General features: G+C 43.2%; 1 protein-coding gene across 7 annotated transcripts in view; it reads right to left on the bottom strand.

Annotated features, from left to right (window-relative positions):
* Window positions 1-2724: 2724 nt before the first annotated feature.
* Window positions 2725-17902, bottom strand: part of LOC140191360 (oxysterol-binding protein-related protein 6-like) — a 125707-nt gene continuing 110529 nt past the window's right edge. For 6 of the 7 annotated variants that reach the window (XM_072248698.1, XM_072248696.1, XM_072248700.1 and 3 more), the window contains 3 exons: window positions 16763-16889; window positions 12009-12131; window positions 2725-9208 (listed from right to left, as the gene is read on the bottom strand). In XM_072248698.1, the coding sequence (XP_072104799.1) occupies window positions 9100-9208; window positions 12009-12131; window positions 16763-16889 (359 nt within the window). In that variant the 3' untranslated portion in view covers window positions 2725-9099. Of the gene's footprint in view, window positions 9209-12008; window positions 12132-16762; window positions 16890-17902 lie in introns of those variants that run through there. The other variant, XR_011883816.1, reaches the window with a different exon arrangement.

The raw sequence follows: 17902 nt of genomic DNA, 5'->3' as shown, positions 1-17902 counted from the left end.
AGTTGGTTGGCACAGGTATTCAGAGCCCTAACAGGTACACCATCAGGGCCTGTCGCCTTACGCGAGTTCACCCTCTTGAAAGATGTTTTGACATTGGCCTCCGAGACAGAGATCTCAGAGTTACCAGATGCTGCAGGGATATTTTATTCCTTTCAAAGTATCACTGCTATTCATGATGTTAGGCTTTGCTTTGTAGGAAGAACTAACCTTGTTGACTGGATTGATGTTCAGGTTAGTCATTGTCACTGAAATACCATGATTTTGGAGGGTGTGGGAGGGATGGGTTAGAGCACATGATGGCAGTGCTGCAAGTGAGAGTCAATGGCACAACTACAGGTAGCAATGAATGAACCTGGAGAAGAGGTCAGAGGGCAGGATTCAGGTGGTCTTCAGACTAAGTAATAGACATCTGACCAAAGGACAAAGAAGAAGTGGCTAAGGTTCATCTCAGTCATGGAATTTATTGAGATCAGGACACCTTGGGAAGAGGCAGAGTGCTGAGAACTAATTATTCAGGATTAGAGAAGGAAAACCAGAAGCCGCCTTCTTCACCACCACCCCTACCCCTCCCCCCCCCACCCCAAGTACACTGATGACAGAATTGTCACTATTCCTACTGATACCAAACATTTCATGGCCTTTGTTGCAGGTCTTTTCCCTGCTTTCACTTGGCCCAGTCCTGACATTTCCCCTTCCTGACTTCTCCATCTCCACTTTAGGAGACAGGATATTGAACAATATTTAAAGCCACACCTTAACACAGCTATGTTAACTAGGTCTCTTTGAATCCCATTTCACGAGAACTTCCGATTTTCTCTACTTTCTGCAACTCCATTTCTGTTCTGATAACATTTTCCTCTTGTACCTGAGCTCCTATAATGTCTTATTTGAACTTAATCACGGTTTTGACCCTTTATCAGCGTTGACAGGGCTCTCAGTTGCTTCCCGTATTCAAGGTTTGGAGTCCAAGGTCCTAGCATTGGCAAGTCCTAGGGATGACACTGAAGATCAAAGCTCAAAGACCAGAGTTCGTGCTGGAATGTGTGGCACCCCAACTTAAACAAACATGTTCCACTATGTTTTGATGTACATGTGATATACAAATCTGAATTTGAATCTAATCTACTTCTGGACTCAGGCCCACATGGAGGGGATATCTCTTGCCCTTACCTGCCCCACCCCCAATCATTTACATTCAACACGTCATCTACAGAGCCCAGCTCCTTCAACATGGTGGTATCATCAAGACACCTTTCCCCCTTCTGGTTCTCATTGAGTATTCTAAAGATCCTCCACCTTTTGTGACTCCCCAATTCACTCTTCCATCTTCAATCTCTACACCTCACAGTCCCTTCCCATGCAGCTGCAAAAGATGCCAAACTTATTCTTTTATCTCTTCCCTTATCATCCAGAAACAATTATTTTCCATGTGAAGCAATATCCACATACTTCTTCAATTTGGTGTTCAGTGTATTCTCTTCTGCACTGGAAACCAAACATAAATTTGCTGACCACTTCCCCTTGTTCTACAAAGGTTACCTTGGGTTTCCAGTTGCCTGTCATTTGATTCTTCATCCAAATGTCTTTGGCTCCTTATGCTGTTCCAATAAAGTCCACCAAAGAGTCAGGTAATAGCTTCTTTCATTTAGGTATGTTATAGTCCAGACAAGTTTGAATTCAATGGTTTCAGATTACCTGATGTTGCAATTTGTTTCCAAACTGGTCAGTTCTGATAACATTCATTATATTGTTTATCACCACAGATGCTTTCTGACCTGCTGACTACTGAATACTCCTTTACTTCAGACTTCCATTAACTTTCACCGTAGTGTAGCAACTAGTGCAATTGCTTCACTGGTGAGGGCTTGAATCCCACATTCCAAAAGATATAGTTAGGGTTAGTGAGTTGCGGGCATGCTATATTTGTGTCGGAAGTGTGGCGACGCTTGCAGACTGCGCCCCAGTACAATCCTTACTGCATTGATCATTGATGCAAAACAACATTTCATTGTATGTTTCGAGGTTCATCTGACAAAGTTAATCTAACTTTTTTTCCTTTTCAAACTGCTGTCTGAGTTGGATGATCAGCCATGATCATAATAAATGGCGGTGCAGGCTCAAAGGGCCGAATGGCCTACTCCTGCACCTATTTTCTATGTTTTCTATGTATTCAATCAGCATAGGCTTTTCTACTCAACCTCTTCCCACAAGACAAAGCCAGCATTCCATGAACTAGCAATAGTCCACTGCATTTCCTCAAAAAGCGAGCAGAAGCTTCTTAGACAGAGTAACATAACAGTTAAAGGTGCTGTCTCACTGCCTCCGCAACCTGGGTTCAACATTGACCTCAGATGCTATGTGGTGTGGGCACATTCTTTCTGTGGTCATCTGGGCTTCCACTACATGTTCTGATTTCTTTCCACATCCTGAAGTAGAATGGCAAGTTAATCGTCCAAAGTAAGTTGCTCCTAATGTTAGCAGGAGGGAGTTGAACAGTTTGTGAGAAAGGGTATGAGGGAATGGGATCAAGGGCTGGCATAGACTCAATGGGTCAAATGGCCTCATGCTATATTATAATAAAGTATAAATATAGAGACACTAAAACTGCAACAAAATAATTTATGAACATACTCATGTAGAGATATTGAAGGGAGCTGCCAATCCTTGCACACTGAGGGTGAAGAGAACAAAAACAAGTACACCAATGCTTCAGACACAATTATATTTTAATAAACATTTAAACATGCCAAGTACAAGGCATTGAACACCTTATCACTGTGCTCGAATGGAGATTTCATTGTGTCACTAATACAGAAGTCCTGATGACATGATCTATTTGAATATTGCTTTAATTATGTTTCCTAATCAATAGAAAAAGATTTCTAAAATGTTTAACTTAGACAAGATGACATTTTTTTCCATCATTTTCAGACTCTGTAACTTTTAAAATGACTCCTATAAGTTACCTCCACACCTTGCTCAGTCTAGTTTTGCTCAATCTCGGTGGCCAGAACCAATCCTGTGGCTAATGGACTCGCCACACAAGTCTAAAGTGGGTACTGGATTTTCACTTTGATGCCAGTGCAGACTACTTGTGTTGCTGTATGAAAAAGAGTGCCTGAATAGCTAATCACAATGACACAGTGGTAGGATAAACACATTGCCATGGAGTGGATGGAGAAATAAATGTACTGACGTTTGGCTGAAATACTCAAATTTCAGCTGAGCTCTAACCAACAAGTGTAGGAACCAGAGGTGCCTCTCATTAACTATTGACAGAAAATGTGCTGTCATCAAGTGCAAAGGAGGCTGGGCATTTTAAGGTGGGAAAAATATTAGGGGTGTTCTACTTGTTCTTCATAGGTCACTGATGAATATTTCATGAATCTGGTTTCACTAGGGGGAAAGTGGTGGTAAAATTGGGAGAAATTGGCATTCAGTCCACAGTAAAATGAGGCTTGGTGGGACCAATAGGATTTTCTCATTTCTTCACTATTTAAATAAAACAACAAACATCTGGGAAAAAATGGAGAGGTGGTCATAGAGCAAAACTAATCAACAGAAAATGAGAACACGAGGAATTCTGCAGATGCCGGAAATTCAAGCAACACACAAAGTTGCTGGTGAACAAAGGGTCTCGGCCTGAAACGTCGACTGTACCTCTTCCTAGAGATGCTTCCTGGTCTGCTGCATTCACCAGCAACTTTGATGTGTGTTAACAGAAAACGAGGAATGCTATAATCAGGGGTATTGCCAGTCTAGTTCCACTTCCCAATTCCATAACCCTACTGGGGAAATTCTGCTGAAATTTACTCTTTGTAACTATGTTGGCAGAATCTAGCAGCGAAGTAACATTGGTTGTTCTCAGTGATATTGGAGGATACAAACAAAATTTCCAGCAATTCTCACTCACAATCAAAAGGTACAATAGCTGGTCTATTACAAGTACTGTATAAAGATTGCACTATATTGGTTCCATCCCTGCCTTACAAAATGCCCTTTTAACAGTGCAACATCACTGAAGGGTATAAACTCCAAGGGACATTCTGGAATTTGACCTCACATTCCTACAGGGATGAGATAGTATGTGGAAATGAGGGTCAGGAAGGTACTTCAGAGGTTTGTATTCAGGCATTTGCTTTTCCAAAGTAACAGCAATTTTGGCATAGAGCAAAAACTATTCCGAAGTTAGTGGTGGGACACCAGCAAATTGGCTTTTACATTCTGCAAAGAACCAACATTTTGCAACAACTTGAGTGAGCAAGGCATGGAAACAATGGTCAATGACCAATTGCCCTTCACAGACATGACCTCTCCACTTCTCTCACAGCATGGAAAAGTGTCCAAAAGTTAAATCTGCTTAATGTGCAACTTTATATTCCCATATGAAAGACAGCTCAATGTCCACCTCCCCATTGACCAATGCACAAGATTTGCTTGGAGATGATTACAGGCACCAATACATTACTAATTGGGTCATCAGATAATATCAACAATGTATAAAAGTGAAATCTCCAATCACAACTGTTGTAGTTGAAAATAAATATTTAATTTTGACTAAGATATTAAGAGAAGCTCAAAGTGCATTTTTTCTCTTATGGTATCATGTCATGCTTCATTTTGAGTTATGTCCTAGTCATGATTTAAAGATGTGAATTGGTCTAAGCTCTAACTGAGCCAATGTTGAGTGGAACTTTCAAAAAGGTCATTGTTTTGCCAGCATCATGGAATAGTGCAGAGTGCAGTAAATGTAACATTTCTCCCCCAGAGGTACACAAGGCCAATTGACAGCATTACACAACTGCAGATGTTGTGAAGTGAAATGGTGGGAGAAGGGTTGGGGGAAAAATTAGGCAACTTGGGGATAAAAACATTCTGCCAACTTGACAAGGGCTTTGCATTATTTCCAAACAATCTTCATCCCATGCTATCTTTCTTTCTTTTTTTTTTAAAAAAGTGAAAGCAAACCCAAGTCAGCACTTTAAAATTTCCCACGGCAGCATTTGAACAAGGGATAGAAATACCTCCATGACTGGACAGAGACTGTTGGATGGGGAGAGTCCAGGCCCAACTGTGCCATGAAGATGATTAACTTGGTACTCCGAGCAGGATGAAGCCAAGTGGATTTTCTTCATTCAAAGCCATCTGAACAATTTCGATTGGTTCAATCTTGGTAGGTTGCATTAAAAGGTGAATATTTTGCACTTTACTGCTTTTTCTCAACCTACCTCAACATTGCGGTCCACGGCATTCATTTTGGATATCATGTGTCTTAGGATCCACATTGTACAGATTTGATTTTGACCATTTTAAAACAAATCTTGCTCCAACTCGAATGACCAGAGTCTCAAAATGTTACAGAAGCAAATGAACAGAGATACTATGCTGAGAATGAGTGATCAACTGACACCTTGTTAAAGTACATTGAAGTGAGAGGTCATGAGGTCTGACCCTGTTTGTTGTCTGCCTGCAGACAACTCTTCAGGGAGGTACAAATACCAGCTTTATACAAACTCTGGGTTTGGGTAGGGGTGGAGGAGATCAGGCAGCAATAAAGCCATCAAATGATAATGGTGACCGACATCCACACTTTAATTAAAACAGTTCCAAATGCATATCCAAGGTTTTCAGGCTGCACACTAACAGTGTACACGAGGAGCCTTCACCAGAACGAGAAGGAAGTTCCAAGCCCTCGAAATGGTTATTACTTTAAAACAATTTTCCTTCTGTACCTTCATACGTCTTCATTCCAAGGCTCTCAATCAGTGCCTCAGTATCTCATCCGAGGAGGAGTCTTAATTCAGCTCCTGATTAAAAGTGCTGCAAACGTGCAGTAAATTAATTTCCTTTATTCATCTTTACAACCCACTGGTTTGATGGTGAGCACTAACTAACCATATAACAGGTCTCCTTTTAAGTTTAGAGACATTTTGACTTATTCACAGCAATTTAAAACAGTGATTTGCAGATATCTCTCCCTGCCAAACTACTCATAGTTGTGCTTATTCACTAAGGGGCAAGAATCTCAAAGCAATGAAAGGATTTATAATCTATATTCTTCACACAGAAGGCCAAGTCAGTGAATATCAGGAGAATACTTTCACCAAGAAGAGCCACAGTGGAATCTACAGCCAGTCCTTGCATAACGTTGACCATTATGAAATGCTGAACAAAATTAGTGTGATCCCGCCACCAACTATCCCCACGCCAAGAAATATTTAAAGCAATTGTAGTACCTTGCAATTCCCCCTAGTTGCTCCCATTATAAAACTGTACATCTCAAACCTCCTGCAGCTCTGCGTGATGGTAAACATGAGGAATGGCTTCCAAGAAAAATGATCCATTAGGTTTTAGTATCTGACTGTAAATGGTAACATGAGATGTATAATCAATGGTTCAGTGCAGAGAATTTCAAAGGTATTGCTAATATCTAGCCTCTTGCTAAAACTACCTTGCACCTTGGCCAACATGGACGAGGAAAACTTGTGATGAAGTGGAGCCCTCTTACATCTGATGTGTAAGTAGGCAAGAAAAGGCCAATGGATTGGTTATCCATTCTCTCCATTTACAACTTGTGGAACCAATTCCAAGGTCCACCAACCAACCCTTATCTCACCTCTTCCACAGCAGACGTCAGCTAAGACAGCAAAGACTGGTGATCAAACCCAAGCCCGAACCATTCTGGTTACTGCCTCACTGGATCAAACAGAGCTAAAACCTACAGCTACTCAGCAATGTAGATGGGAATTGTAATCTTGTGGTCAACACTCCATAAGCACGATGAAAAGCATATGCTTCTCCCAGTGTGATTCCAATGCATTACGAGCACTGTTAAATCAGAAAGAGTTGCAATGCACAGCAGCTTTTTCACAAGCCCAATGTCGTTCAACCAAGAGCAGATGAGTGCTGCCAATGTTACGGTTCTGGGAGCTGAGGACACTCCAGTACTTCTTCAGGCTGATTTATACTTGTGTGTCAACTCGACGCCGTGGCCTACGCGCGTTGTGAGCATTTATACTTGTGCGTTGGTGTGTCTGCGTCGCTCTGCAATTCGGGCACGTCGCGCATGTGCACACACCTGCCCGCGCAAGGCTTCATGGTCATAGTAGTCTTTCTCGGGGTAAACAAGTTTAACACGAGCATCTTTTTTCGTAAAAGCGAAATGTGTCCTCCATAATTTCAGAGGTCTGTAAAGCTTTATGGAAAGCATTGCAGCCAGAGTTCCTTCCCTGCCCTTCAGTCCCCCAATGGGAAGCTATTGCAGCGTAGGAGGAAATGAGATGCTACCAAGCGGACCAATCACAGTTGTTGCGGTCTGCGTTGCTGTGACACGTAGCTACATTTTGGGAGAGGTGTGCGTCAGGCTATGGCATAGTGATCCGCGTAGGGTTTGCGGCGACGCCGTACCTACGGCGTCGAGTTGACACCCAAGTATAAATCAACCTTAACAGACTACGGGTCAGCTCTCCCATGGAGTTCAGCACGACCGCTTTTCACAAGTGCAGTCTGCACACCAGGACTAACAACAGCAGAGTTCCAGCTGAGTAATGCCAGAACTCACACTGGAACAAGAAAAAGTGGCATCACTGGGTTCACTTTAATCACAGTTCCACTTCCCTCAGCTGCTGTGGTGCAGCGCCCACAGAGGCATGTATACTATTGCAAAATGCACACCGTGCTGCATCTCAGGCTCTGTGATAAACTTGCCAGTTCATCCTACAAACTTTAGCAATGAAAAGTTACAAATGTAAATAACTGTCATTCCACGCTCAGTCAGGGCATCCTGACAGTACTTGACACCTCAAGCTAACACCCAATGGCTCTTGACCATTTATACCCACTGAACACCTGGCTCTGTAAACTCCTCTAATGGGCCCCTGTGACTGCTGCTCGATTGCCAATACATGCTGTGTCTTGTTAGCCACAACTTAATAATGAGCTCCAAGACGTCTCACTAGTCAAGGAAAAGAAAATACAACTTGCTAGTGAGGTGGCATTTAAGAGACTCCTGTATCTTCCTAGAGCTTTTAAAAAAAATCTTTCTTGAAGAATTTTCCAGTTGTTTTCTTGAGACTGAAAACAATCTTTGCAAATGGCAAGTGCCATTTTAATCACAGGAATACAAGGGCTCCCCCTCAAAACATGCTGAGAACCTGCAAATACATAGAACCTGGAGGATGAAATGCCACCACTGTTGAAACATCTCTAGTGAGGCATTATCTCAGTCTATACAAACACATAATCTTTGATTGAAAAGTGATTGCATACAGTGCTGTAACATAAAAGATTGAATGCATCTTTTTTAACATTTGCTAGACATTGTTTCAATCCTGCATTGCATCATTGGTCCACTGCAGGGGGCATGTCCAAAATGGAGATTTCCAAACCATTCCAAACGTACAGCTGGTTTATCAGTTCCAAGAAATTAGCAGAGAGGGAGGAAATTGCTCGAGGAATTCCTTCTCACTGCAGACCACCATTGCTCATGAGATCTATATCTCAGAGTACCTCTGTATCAAAGGGAATCTTTACCCTGTGTGGATGCCAATTACAAATTATAATCACAAAATCCCACTGCGTTAGCAGTCAGACCATCAGCAGCAGTGAAGTGACTCAAAAGATGAGGAAAAAAATCACCTCCCAATAAATATACACTATTTTCTTTTAAAATAAAGCTTAGACTTTCTTTGAAAACTAAAATTCTTCATAAAACAAACTGATAAAATATTCTTATAATCTATGAAACTTTCAAACAAAGATGTCCATGAACAACAGATGTGGAGACATTACATTTATGTCAGGTGATATGGAAGGTGTAACAACCTTAGTGTATTTCCAAATAATGCACTTTTGAGTTAGCCAGAAACCTACACCCTTACTCCCTTGCGCTAGAGTAGGGAGGAACAATCAGCAGCACATACACTGTGCTTTGGACACAAGCATGCTCTTCTCGTATAAAATTTAAGGCACCTGCTAGGAGGTAAACCTGAGAAGTAGGGTTGGTGTGGCGAGGGGGAAGGGAACCGGAGGTGGTGGGACCTTAAGTGGGATAAGGGAGGTGTAAAGACTTTCCACATGGCCCAACGCACAACTGGGCCCTCACCACAGCACTGGGTTGTCCACCTTTGAGAATCCAGGGTCTTTCCTCAACTCCCAGTAAGTACCGTTGCTTATCCATGACTCTTTTCCACTGGCATCAATGTTTTTTCTGAAAAAAAAGACAAAGGTGTGGCTCATTAAATACAGAGGGGCAGATGGGCAACAGACTGGAAGCCATTCGTGCTCTTGGCACCGAAGCAGGAGTGACTTCACGTCTCAATGCAGTTTTGGAAGTGCTGCCTTTCAGATCATCCACTATTTGGAACCAGAATTCATATAGAGTGAGGGGCCCATCAAGGAAGCAACTCAGTTATCAGTTCTTTGATTATTTGCAGGTTTGTGCATTCATCATGAGGTCAGCATTTAGTGCCCTTTGGAAGTGACAGTCCTTTTGAACTGTGATAACCCTTCCGGCAAAGTTGCTCTGGGATTTAGAACCAGTGATAAAGGAATGGTGAAATTTCACCAAGTCAGGATTTTGTACATTTTGGAGTGGAACCTGAATAAGAGATTGGAGCAGAATCGGGCCATTCAGCCCATCAAGCCTGCTCTGCCATCTAACCATGGCCAATTTTTCTTAACCCCATTCTCCCCCTAACCCATAACCCTCGTACCAATCAAAAATCCATCAATCTCTGTCTTAAATACACCCAATGAGTTGGCCTCCATAGCCCTCTGTGGTAATAAATTCCAGATTCACCACCCTCTGGCTTAAGAAACTCCTCCTCATCTCAGGTTTTAAAGCAATGTCCCTTATTCTAAGGCTGTGCCCTCAGTTCCTTGACACACATTCTACTAGAAACACCCTCTTATTTCAGTAGCTGGTAGGTTTCTTCTTGGCGGTCTCAACATGGTAACAGTGGTTTGATTTCGCAAGGTCAGTCACTTGCTCTCGTGTGATGAATCATGGAAACAAAAGGCCATCAACCAAGATCAAAGTGAACCAAGCAGTCAACCCTTGAGCATGGCTGCGAGACTTTACAGGAAACGCATCAAACAGAAAGTGTTTCCATAAGATTTCTGCCGTCACTCATTGGCATCAAGGTAAAACCTGGAAATGCTGGACAGAACCTATCTGGTCACGATCCTGAGGGCACAGTTACACTGGACAGGTGACATTCCCACACGGAATGCCAGCTCCCTTATAAAGAGCTAGCACAGGATGACCGGAGAGTTGCGTTTTTTTGCTTTAATTGTGCACTTGTCTGGCTAACTTATTTTTTTTCTTGTGAATGCTTTGTATCGATGCCATGTGCCTGTGATGCTGCTGCAAGTTTAAAAAAAAATTGCACCCATGCGTGTGCTCTTGTGCATTCAATAAACTTGACTTTAAACAGGGATATCCAAGAAAACGATATGAGGATTTTATCAAAGGCAGCCTCACACAGTGGCCTTCCTGCAAGAGAAATGGAGTCTTGTGCCCAGGACAAAACAGGCTGGTGTGTTTTGATCAAACGGGTCTGCGTCAACTTTAACGAGTCCCAGAGCTGGAGGCGGCAAGATAACCTCAGCATCTGTGCCTGCCATAGCACCTCACCTGTTTCCTTCCCCCCACAAACCAGTCTCTGAGCATGCACCCCCAGAGCTGGTCTTGCCAACCACACCTGCACAAAAGACATCATTGAACTCAATGGGCAACCCATGTCAAAGATGTGAACTTATAGAAATGACAACTCACTGAAAACCTGATGGGATGGACACTGGAAAAGCAAATAAAGAGTTCTGCACTTTGAGAAGGCTGTGAAAACATTGTGAAGAATGAGAAGTGACCTCCTTGAAATGTACAATTTTGTTTTGTGTGGCTTAACAGGGTAGGTGCAGATGCTGCCCCCTGGCTGAGGTATCCAGAACCAGAGTTCAAAGTTTCCAATTAGGGGGCTGAGATAATAAGTATTTTAGCATTATTGATTTACTTATTTTTTATGTGCATAGTTTGTCTTCTTTTGCACAGTGATTGTCAGCCTTTGTGTATTGTTTTAAATTAATTCTATTTCTGTTCTACTGTGAATGCCTGCAAGAAAATGAATCTCAAGGTGGTACATGGTGACACATGTACTTTGAAAATAAATTTACTTTCAACTTTCCTTGCTCGGCAGGCAACAAGCCTTTGATATTCTCCATCCAACTGGCTGCAGTAATTCAGTCACTGGCAGATTGGAGAGGGGGATTGGGCAAATTATTAACTGAATCAGGGAATATGCACGGTATTCCTGCTGGAAATTAGTCCTGAGATAGTGAATGGGGAAAGCAGGTATAAGGGACAGAGATGGCACACTCTTGCTTCCGCTTGTTCTGCCTCATGCCTTGAATAAGGTGGGGTGGCAGGGCCCCCAGAGATCGGGGTTCAATTCCTGCTGCTGTCTGTAAGAGGTTGACCGCGTGGGTCTCTTCTAGGGACTCCAGTTTCCTCCCACATTCCAAAAGATATACGAGTTAGGGTTAGTAAGTTGTGGGCATGCTGTGTTGGTACCGGAAGTATAGCGACACTTGCAGACCGTGCTGGCCAGTGACACAAATGACACGTTTCACTGTATGTTTCAATGTGCATGTGAGAAATGAAGCTCATCTTTAGAGTCCAAAGTCATATGCTGGTGGCACAAGAGACTCCAGATGCTTGAATCTGCAGCAACAAAATTGCCCTGATGTAGGGACACAAACCAAAACATCGACAATTTTTCCTCTCTCTCCCCCCGCCCCCCCCCATATAATCCCCAGACAGATACTCGAACCACTGAGTTCCTCCAGCAGACCGCTTGCCATAGCAGGCAGGTGGTGATGCTGAAGATCTCACCCTCTCCTTCACTCCCACTTTTGGCATCTGCCTAGCACCAGCGTCACAGCACCGCAGTGCACAGCCTCTGCCATAATGGGAACAGTAGCCCTGACCGCTGTACCTAAATGCTACTTACGTAAAAAAACGAGACTGGTACACCATGTTGTTTTCTTCCATGATCCTCCTCCTCTCCCTCTGCAACTGTTCAATTCTTTGCTTATGAACCTCTGCTGCGTCCACATTACCCTCCTCGAGATATCTGAAGTTAAAGAAAATACATATAAAAAAAAAACAAGGGGCTACTGGCAAAGACTTGCACTACGAGGAGTGATTGATAAGTTCGTGGCCTAAGGTAGAAGGAGATGAGTTATTAACTTCAAACTTTCTGCATAATCACCCAAAGAGTTGAACTGCATGTGCATGTAACGAGAGCTGTATAACTCATCTCCTTCTACCTTAGGCCACGAACTTACCAATCACCCCATCTGTGGCCCACTTTCTGGAGGTCCAAGACGCCGACTTCTACAAAGAAGGGATCCGTATGCTCCACGACCACTGGACTAAGTGTGTAAATGTAGGAAAAATAAATGTGCTTGGTTTTCTAAAATTGACTCCTTCTACCTTAGGCCACGAACTTATCAACCACCCCTTGTATAATGGAGAGGCTTCCATGTTTGACACTGGGAAACTCGGCCCTGAAAGGGGAAGTAAAAAGTTATGGAATCATAATCATTATGTTGCTTGGGTGGCTCAGTAACATAGCAGTCAGCACAATCGCTTTACAGGGCGACCGATCACAAATCTGGCTTTGACTCCCACTGCAGTGAGTAAGGAGTATGTACATTTTTCCCCGTGACCACATGGATTTCCTCCCACATTCCAAAGACACACGGTTATAAAGCAAATTAGTGAATTGTGAGCATGCTATGCTGGTGCCGGAAGCATGGGAACACTTGCAGGCTGCCCCCAGCACAACCCTCGCTGATTTGATTTGGCCCACATGACACATTTGTCAAAGTACATTAGAGAATTAACATTAATATTTAACATTTTTGCTAGAGTTCTGGATCATTGACCAAGGGACAATCCCACCGTGGCAGATACCCGAATTTAAATTCCCTGATTAAATAAAACTGCAATCACAAGTTAAAAGCTAATTTCAATAATGGGAATCATAAACTTGATGGATTATTGAAAACATCCATCCAATTCACTAACGTATTTTAGGGAAGGGAATCTGTTGACCTTGCATTGTCTGGTCTCTCTTCAACCCCTGGCCCACCAACACAGTTGATTCTTAACTCAGTCAATTTGGAGATAGACAAGTGTTGTCTCCCCTGTCGCTCTGGAAAGAGCAATACCTGTGTCTGTCTGTCTCTCTCTCTCTCTCTCTCTCTCTCTCTCTCTCTCTCTCTCTCTCGAGAGAGAGAGAGAGAGAGAGAGAGAGAGAGAGAGAGAGAGAGAACGCACCTGTGGGATGTAGAAAATGTTGGCGCAAACAGTTAAGTTTTTGATGGACTGTAGACCATGGACACTCTCTGGGGGCATGGTGGGTGGTGAGATTGCTGATGCCTTATGCTAGAATAAGTGGGGGCAGGGGAGGGGAGAGCGTTGATGCTTCTTGTGTGCGAAGAAGGGAGGGGGCTTTGGCGTTCTTATGTTTTTTTTCCTGTCATTCATTTTATGGGTTTTTTCTTCTGTTGTTTTGAGGATATCTGCGGAGAGCAAGAATTTCAGGTTGTATATTGAATACATTCTGATATTAAATGAAACTAATGAACTATTGAAATGAAATATCTCCATCCTCTGAATCAATTTGATAAGGATTCATACTCCCTTTCAGAAAGATTCTGATGTCTATTTGAAAGGGTTAATTTCCCTGGGCTAGGAGGAGGAGGCGTAGAATCAGATGCAATGGGCTCAAGCAGTGCTTTATGTTGGGATGGCCCTGGATCTTTGGTCAACCAGCCAGATGTTCTGCTAGCTGCAATTAAGGCCTGTTCCCTAGATGCCAGGAGCTGGTGTCTGATTAGCTCAAATCAGAATATTGGGGAAAAAAAACCTGTCCCACTGCTAGCTTTGTACCAACATTTTATTAACTAAGAAATATTCCAAATATATTTTGGTGAGATTCAATAGACCTAGAACTCACAGCCTAACAGATTGCTGAAAGCCAACACCATCATCATATTTCCAAGTGCCTGACTGTGGCCTAATGAATACCCTGCCACCACCAAGATCTTGTCACTAGAACAAGGCTGTTTACTTGTGCTGCACACCAAATGCGCTTTGAATTATAGTTTACTAACCTATTTGTGGTAATATTTTGTTTTATGTGCTGTGTGAGATAGGTTTTGTGGGTGCACTGTGGTCTGGAGGAATGTTGTTTCATTTGGCTGTAAATATGTACAATCAGATGAAAAACTTGAACTTGAGAAAAAAAACTGATTGCAGGAACAAGTGCCAGAAACAGATTAATTTCACGTTCACTTTTCGTCTTCACTAAAGGGTCTCCCTCTGTATTGTAATTTCCAAGTCTATGGTTACATGAGGTCTGGTGAAGACATGCAGTGAAACCTCCTTTGGCCTACGCCCCCACCTCCCAAGCAAGCCCTGAACCAATATGGGGTTACATACTAAATTAAATATTTAGATAGGCAAGGGATGCTTATGAGTCATGCAGTGTTGACACAAAGGCCTTGGAGAGTGTGCAAGGGCAGGCGGTAACATCTTGGTCAGCAGGAATGAGTTGAGTGGAATGGCCTGGTTCCATGCATGAGTCCTCCTTTATGACTGTATCTCCAAGACTAGTTGTTCCTCCTTTTAGAATTGTAGCATGGGAACACTTACTTGATTTTTTTCCCTCCCCGGTTTAAGATGGTGCTACTGAAGTGGTGTGATAGCTTTCTGGTAGATCGAAATGTAGGAGATTTGACTAAAAACACTACTTATAATATCTTTTCTGAAGGAAATTGTGGTGAACTACCGCCACAAACAGTGAGGAGGTAGGCGGAGGCAAGGCTGGTCGGGGTGGGGGAATGAGCCATGCTGGGGCATTGCGAGGCACAACTTGTTTGAGCCGGAGTCGGCCACGGAGTTCATATCGCCGCTGGAGATGGAGTGAGCGATTTGGAGAGGAGTCAATGTGGAAGCGTTTCAATGCCCGTCCACCTAATCCGGGTCACTAAGCGCCATGCCGATTTGGTGAGATCGAGAACGGCATTGGGCTGGGCAGCCCACGTGTATTGTGGTGCCAGGGTCCAGGTCCTAGAGCAAGGCACTACCCAGCGCTTGGACAATTTAAACACTTCCACAGGTAGTCTGGAAGGCTGAGCGTCGGGAACGAAGGCGAGGGTCAGGGTGATTTTGCTCGCTCTCCCACGAATGTTCATTCCTTTCTCGGCGGTGCCAAGGCTGTGAACTGATCCAGCCGCTCTGTGCCTTTGACCCGCTGGTGTGATGAACTGGGACCGAGGCTTTGGCCTATCCCAGCTGCTCCAGGAGCATATCTGGGACTTAGTCTGGTTCAGAAGGCTGTTGGCTGGTGTCTATCATTTGCATGGTGTGTGTGTTTTTCTCCCCTCCTCTCTTTCTCTGCACAGTGGTTCCTGGTCTTTTTTGTTTAAATTAGGTTATTCGGGTTTCTGGCTTCGTGGCTGCCTGTAAGCAGACAAATCTCAAGTTGTGTAAATTCTTTGATAATAAGTGTGCTTTGAATCCTTAATGTTTCAGCGTTTCAGGGATGGTGTGCTGCTGTAGTGAAAACCACTACAAGTGCAAAGTCCTTCTATAAATAAATCAACTTTGTTAGTTTAAGTACCCCACTCTCCACTGACAACACAGAATGACCAAGAGAAAGATGGATTTCCTAAAGACTGGATAAACAAGGGATGTTTTCCTTGAAACAGAGAAGGTCAAGAGAACAGAAAACGGTGGGTATGCCCAGCAGGTCAAGCAGCATCCACAGAGAGACAGTAGTTAATACTTCATCAGAACTGAAGGTGGTCATTGACCTGAAACATTCATGTAGCTTCTCTCTACAGATACTGACTGATCTGTTGAGCACTTTTTTTTAAAAAAAGAAACACTGTTCTTATTTCCAATCTTCACCTTCTACTACACATTTTTGCTTTTCTCAAGTTGAGAAGGAATTTGATTTGAGGTGTTCAGGATGGAATAAGGTCCAACACAAGTGAAAAAGGAGAAACAGTTTGGACTGGCAGGAGGAGCAAGGACCAGAGGACTCAGACTGAAGATCAACAGAACCAGGTGGTGACCCCCGAAAAGACTTTCATGCAGTAAACAGTCACAGTTAGATGTTCACTGTCTGGCTGGCGGGAGCAGAGCCGACTTGGCTTCAAAAGGAGAACTGGATAGATAATGGAGGTTGATATGACACTGTAGGGTAATGAGGAAGGAGCCGCCATCTGGGACTGACTGGGCTGACACAGATAAAAATGGCAAACACTGGAACACAGCAAACCAGGCAGCAAACCAGGCAGCATCTATGGAGAGATAAACGTCTGACTGACGATCTCAGACTGGAACATCAACTATTAACCCTTCCACAGATGCTGCCTGATCCGCCGACCTTTTCCTTCATTTTCTGTTTTTATTGAACATTTGCAGGGTCTACATTTTTGCTAGAGTTTTGTGTGGACATAATGGGACGAACGGCTTCTTTTTTTTTTGCTGTAATTCTGTGATTAGTTTATTCCACAATTCAGGCTTGTAAGAAATGCCCCCAGAGAATCAGCTTAAATCTGCACAAGTATTTTATGAGCATTTGAGAGTGGAGCTGAAGTGTGATAAACGATGCCTTGGGAGGAACCACGGCAGTCTCAATGTTAATAGCATGTTGATTAAAGAGCCGGTCTCACTTCGGCCTACCTTTGGTCTGGCCTCAGTCGTGTGTCAGTCAAGGGCAGGACATGTTTAAGGTCAAGGGTCAGCTCATTGAGTTCCCGAGCGAATGCGGTGAAGCCGTAATAACTTTCATGGTCACTAGGAATGGTTTCTGAAAAGAGAATCGAGAATATTACATTACTGAACCAACATTACCACAACAAACATCTGCATGCTTGTTGAAATAAAATGTTTCAGCAAAAACAAGTCTATTGCATTCTAAATATGAAAACACCAACACAAACTGAAGTTTATACAAACTAATGAAGAGATTAGTGAAGCTTAATTGAACTTTTAAAATCACACGGGTGAGCAATATCCAATTCACACACATCAAGGATTCATCAGCAAAATGAAAGGATTCAGAATGCTTAACCAAAGCTGTTTCGTATTGCAAATGGTGCTATTACTATATTGCCAGCCAGAGTGGAGATGACTGCAGAATACTTGGTGAATCAAGATTAGACCTCACCCTCTAATTTATATACATAATTCAGGTACGTCTAGCCTCCAGCGACTATATTTTGTTTTCTTAGAAAAATTAGCTTATTGCAGTTTATTTGACATCTTATAATGTACTGCTGGCATAAAACAAACTTCACAACAAATGTCAGTGATAATAAGCCTGATTCTGCTTCATACAGGGAAATGCATCGTTTGCGTTATCAAATAACACAGTCTGAGCATTACGCTGGCCAGCCTGCAAGTGTTGAAATGCTTTCGGCGTCAACGTACCAGGCCTACAACTTCATACCACTAACCCGCAAGTTTTGGACTGTGGGGGAAAGTAGACCACCCAGAGGAAACCCACGTGGTCACGGTGAAAACTTACAGACAGCAGCGGGAATTGAACTCTGATCGCTGGTGCTGTCAAGGATTACGCAAACCACTACGAGTTGAAATGCCACAAAACTGGGAGGTGCATTACGTTCAGTGTAGGTGCTCTGCAAAACGGTCGCCTAGCCTACACTTGATCTCGTACTGATGTAAAGGAGGCCACATCTGGAGATGAAATAAGGAGGTGGGAGGACATGCACTTAGTTTGACTGACCTGGTAAGGCAATTTGGGTCCCTGAATGCTGGCGAGGAAAGAGATGTCGGGACAGGTGTTGCACCCGATATGAT

Source organism: Mobula birostris, chromosome X (assembly GCF_030028105.1).
Source record: "Mobula birostris isolate sMobBir1 chromosome X, sMobBir1.hap1, whole genome shotgun sequence".
Classification (NCBI taxonomy): domain Eukaryota; kingdom Metazoa; phylum Chordata; class Chondrichthyes; order Myliobatiformes; family Myliobatidae; genus Mobula; species Mobula birostris.
This window is presented reverse-complemented; position numbering and strand designations above follow the sequence as displayed.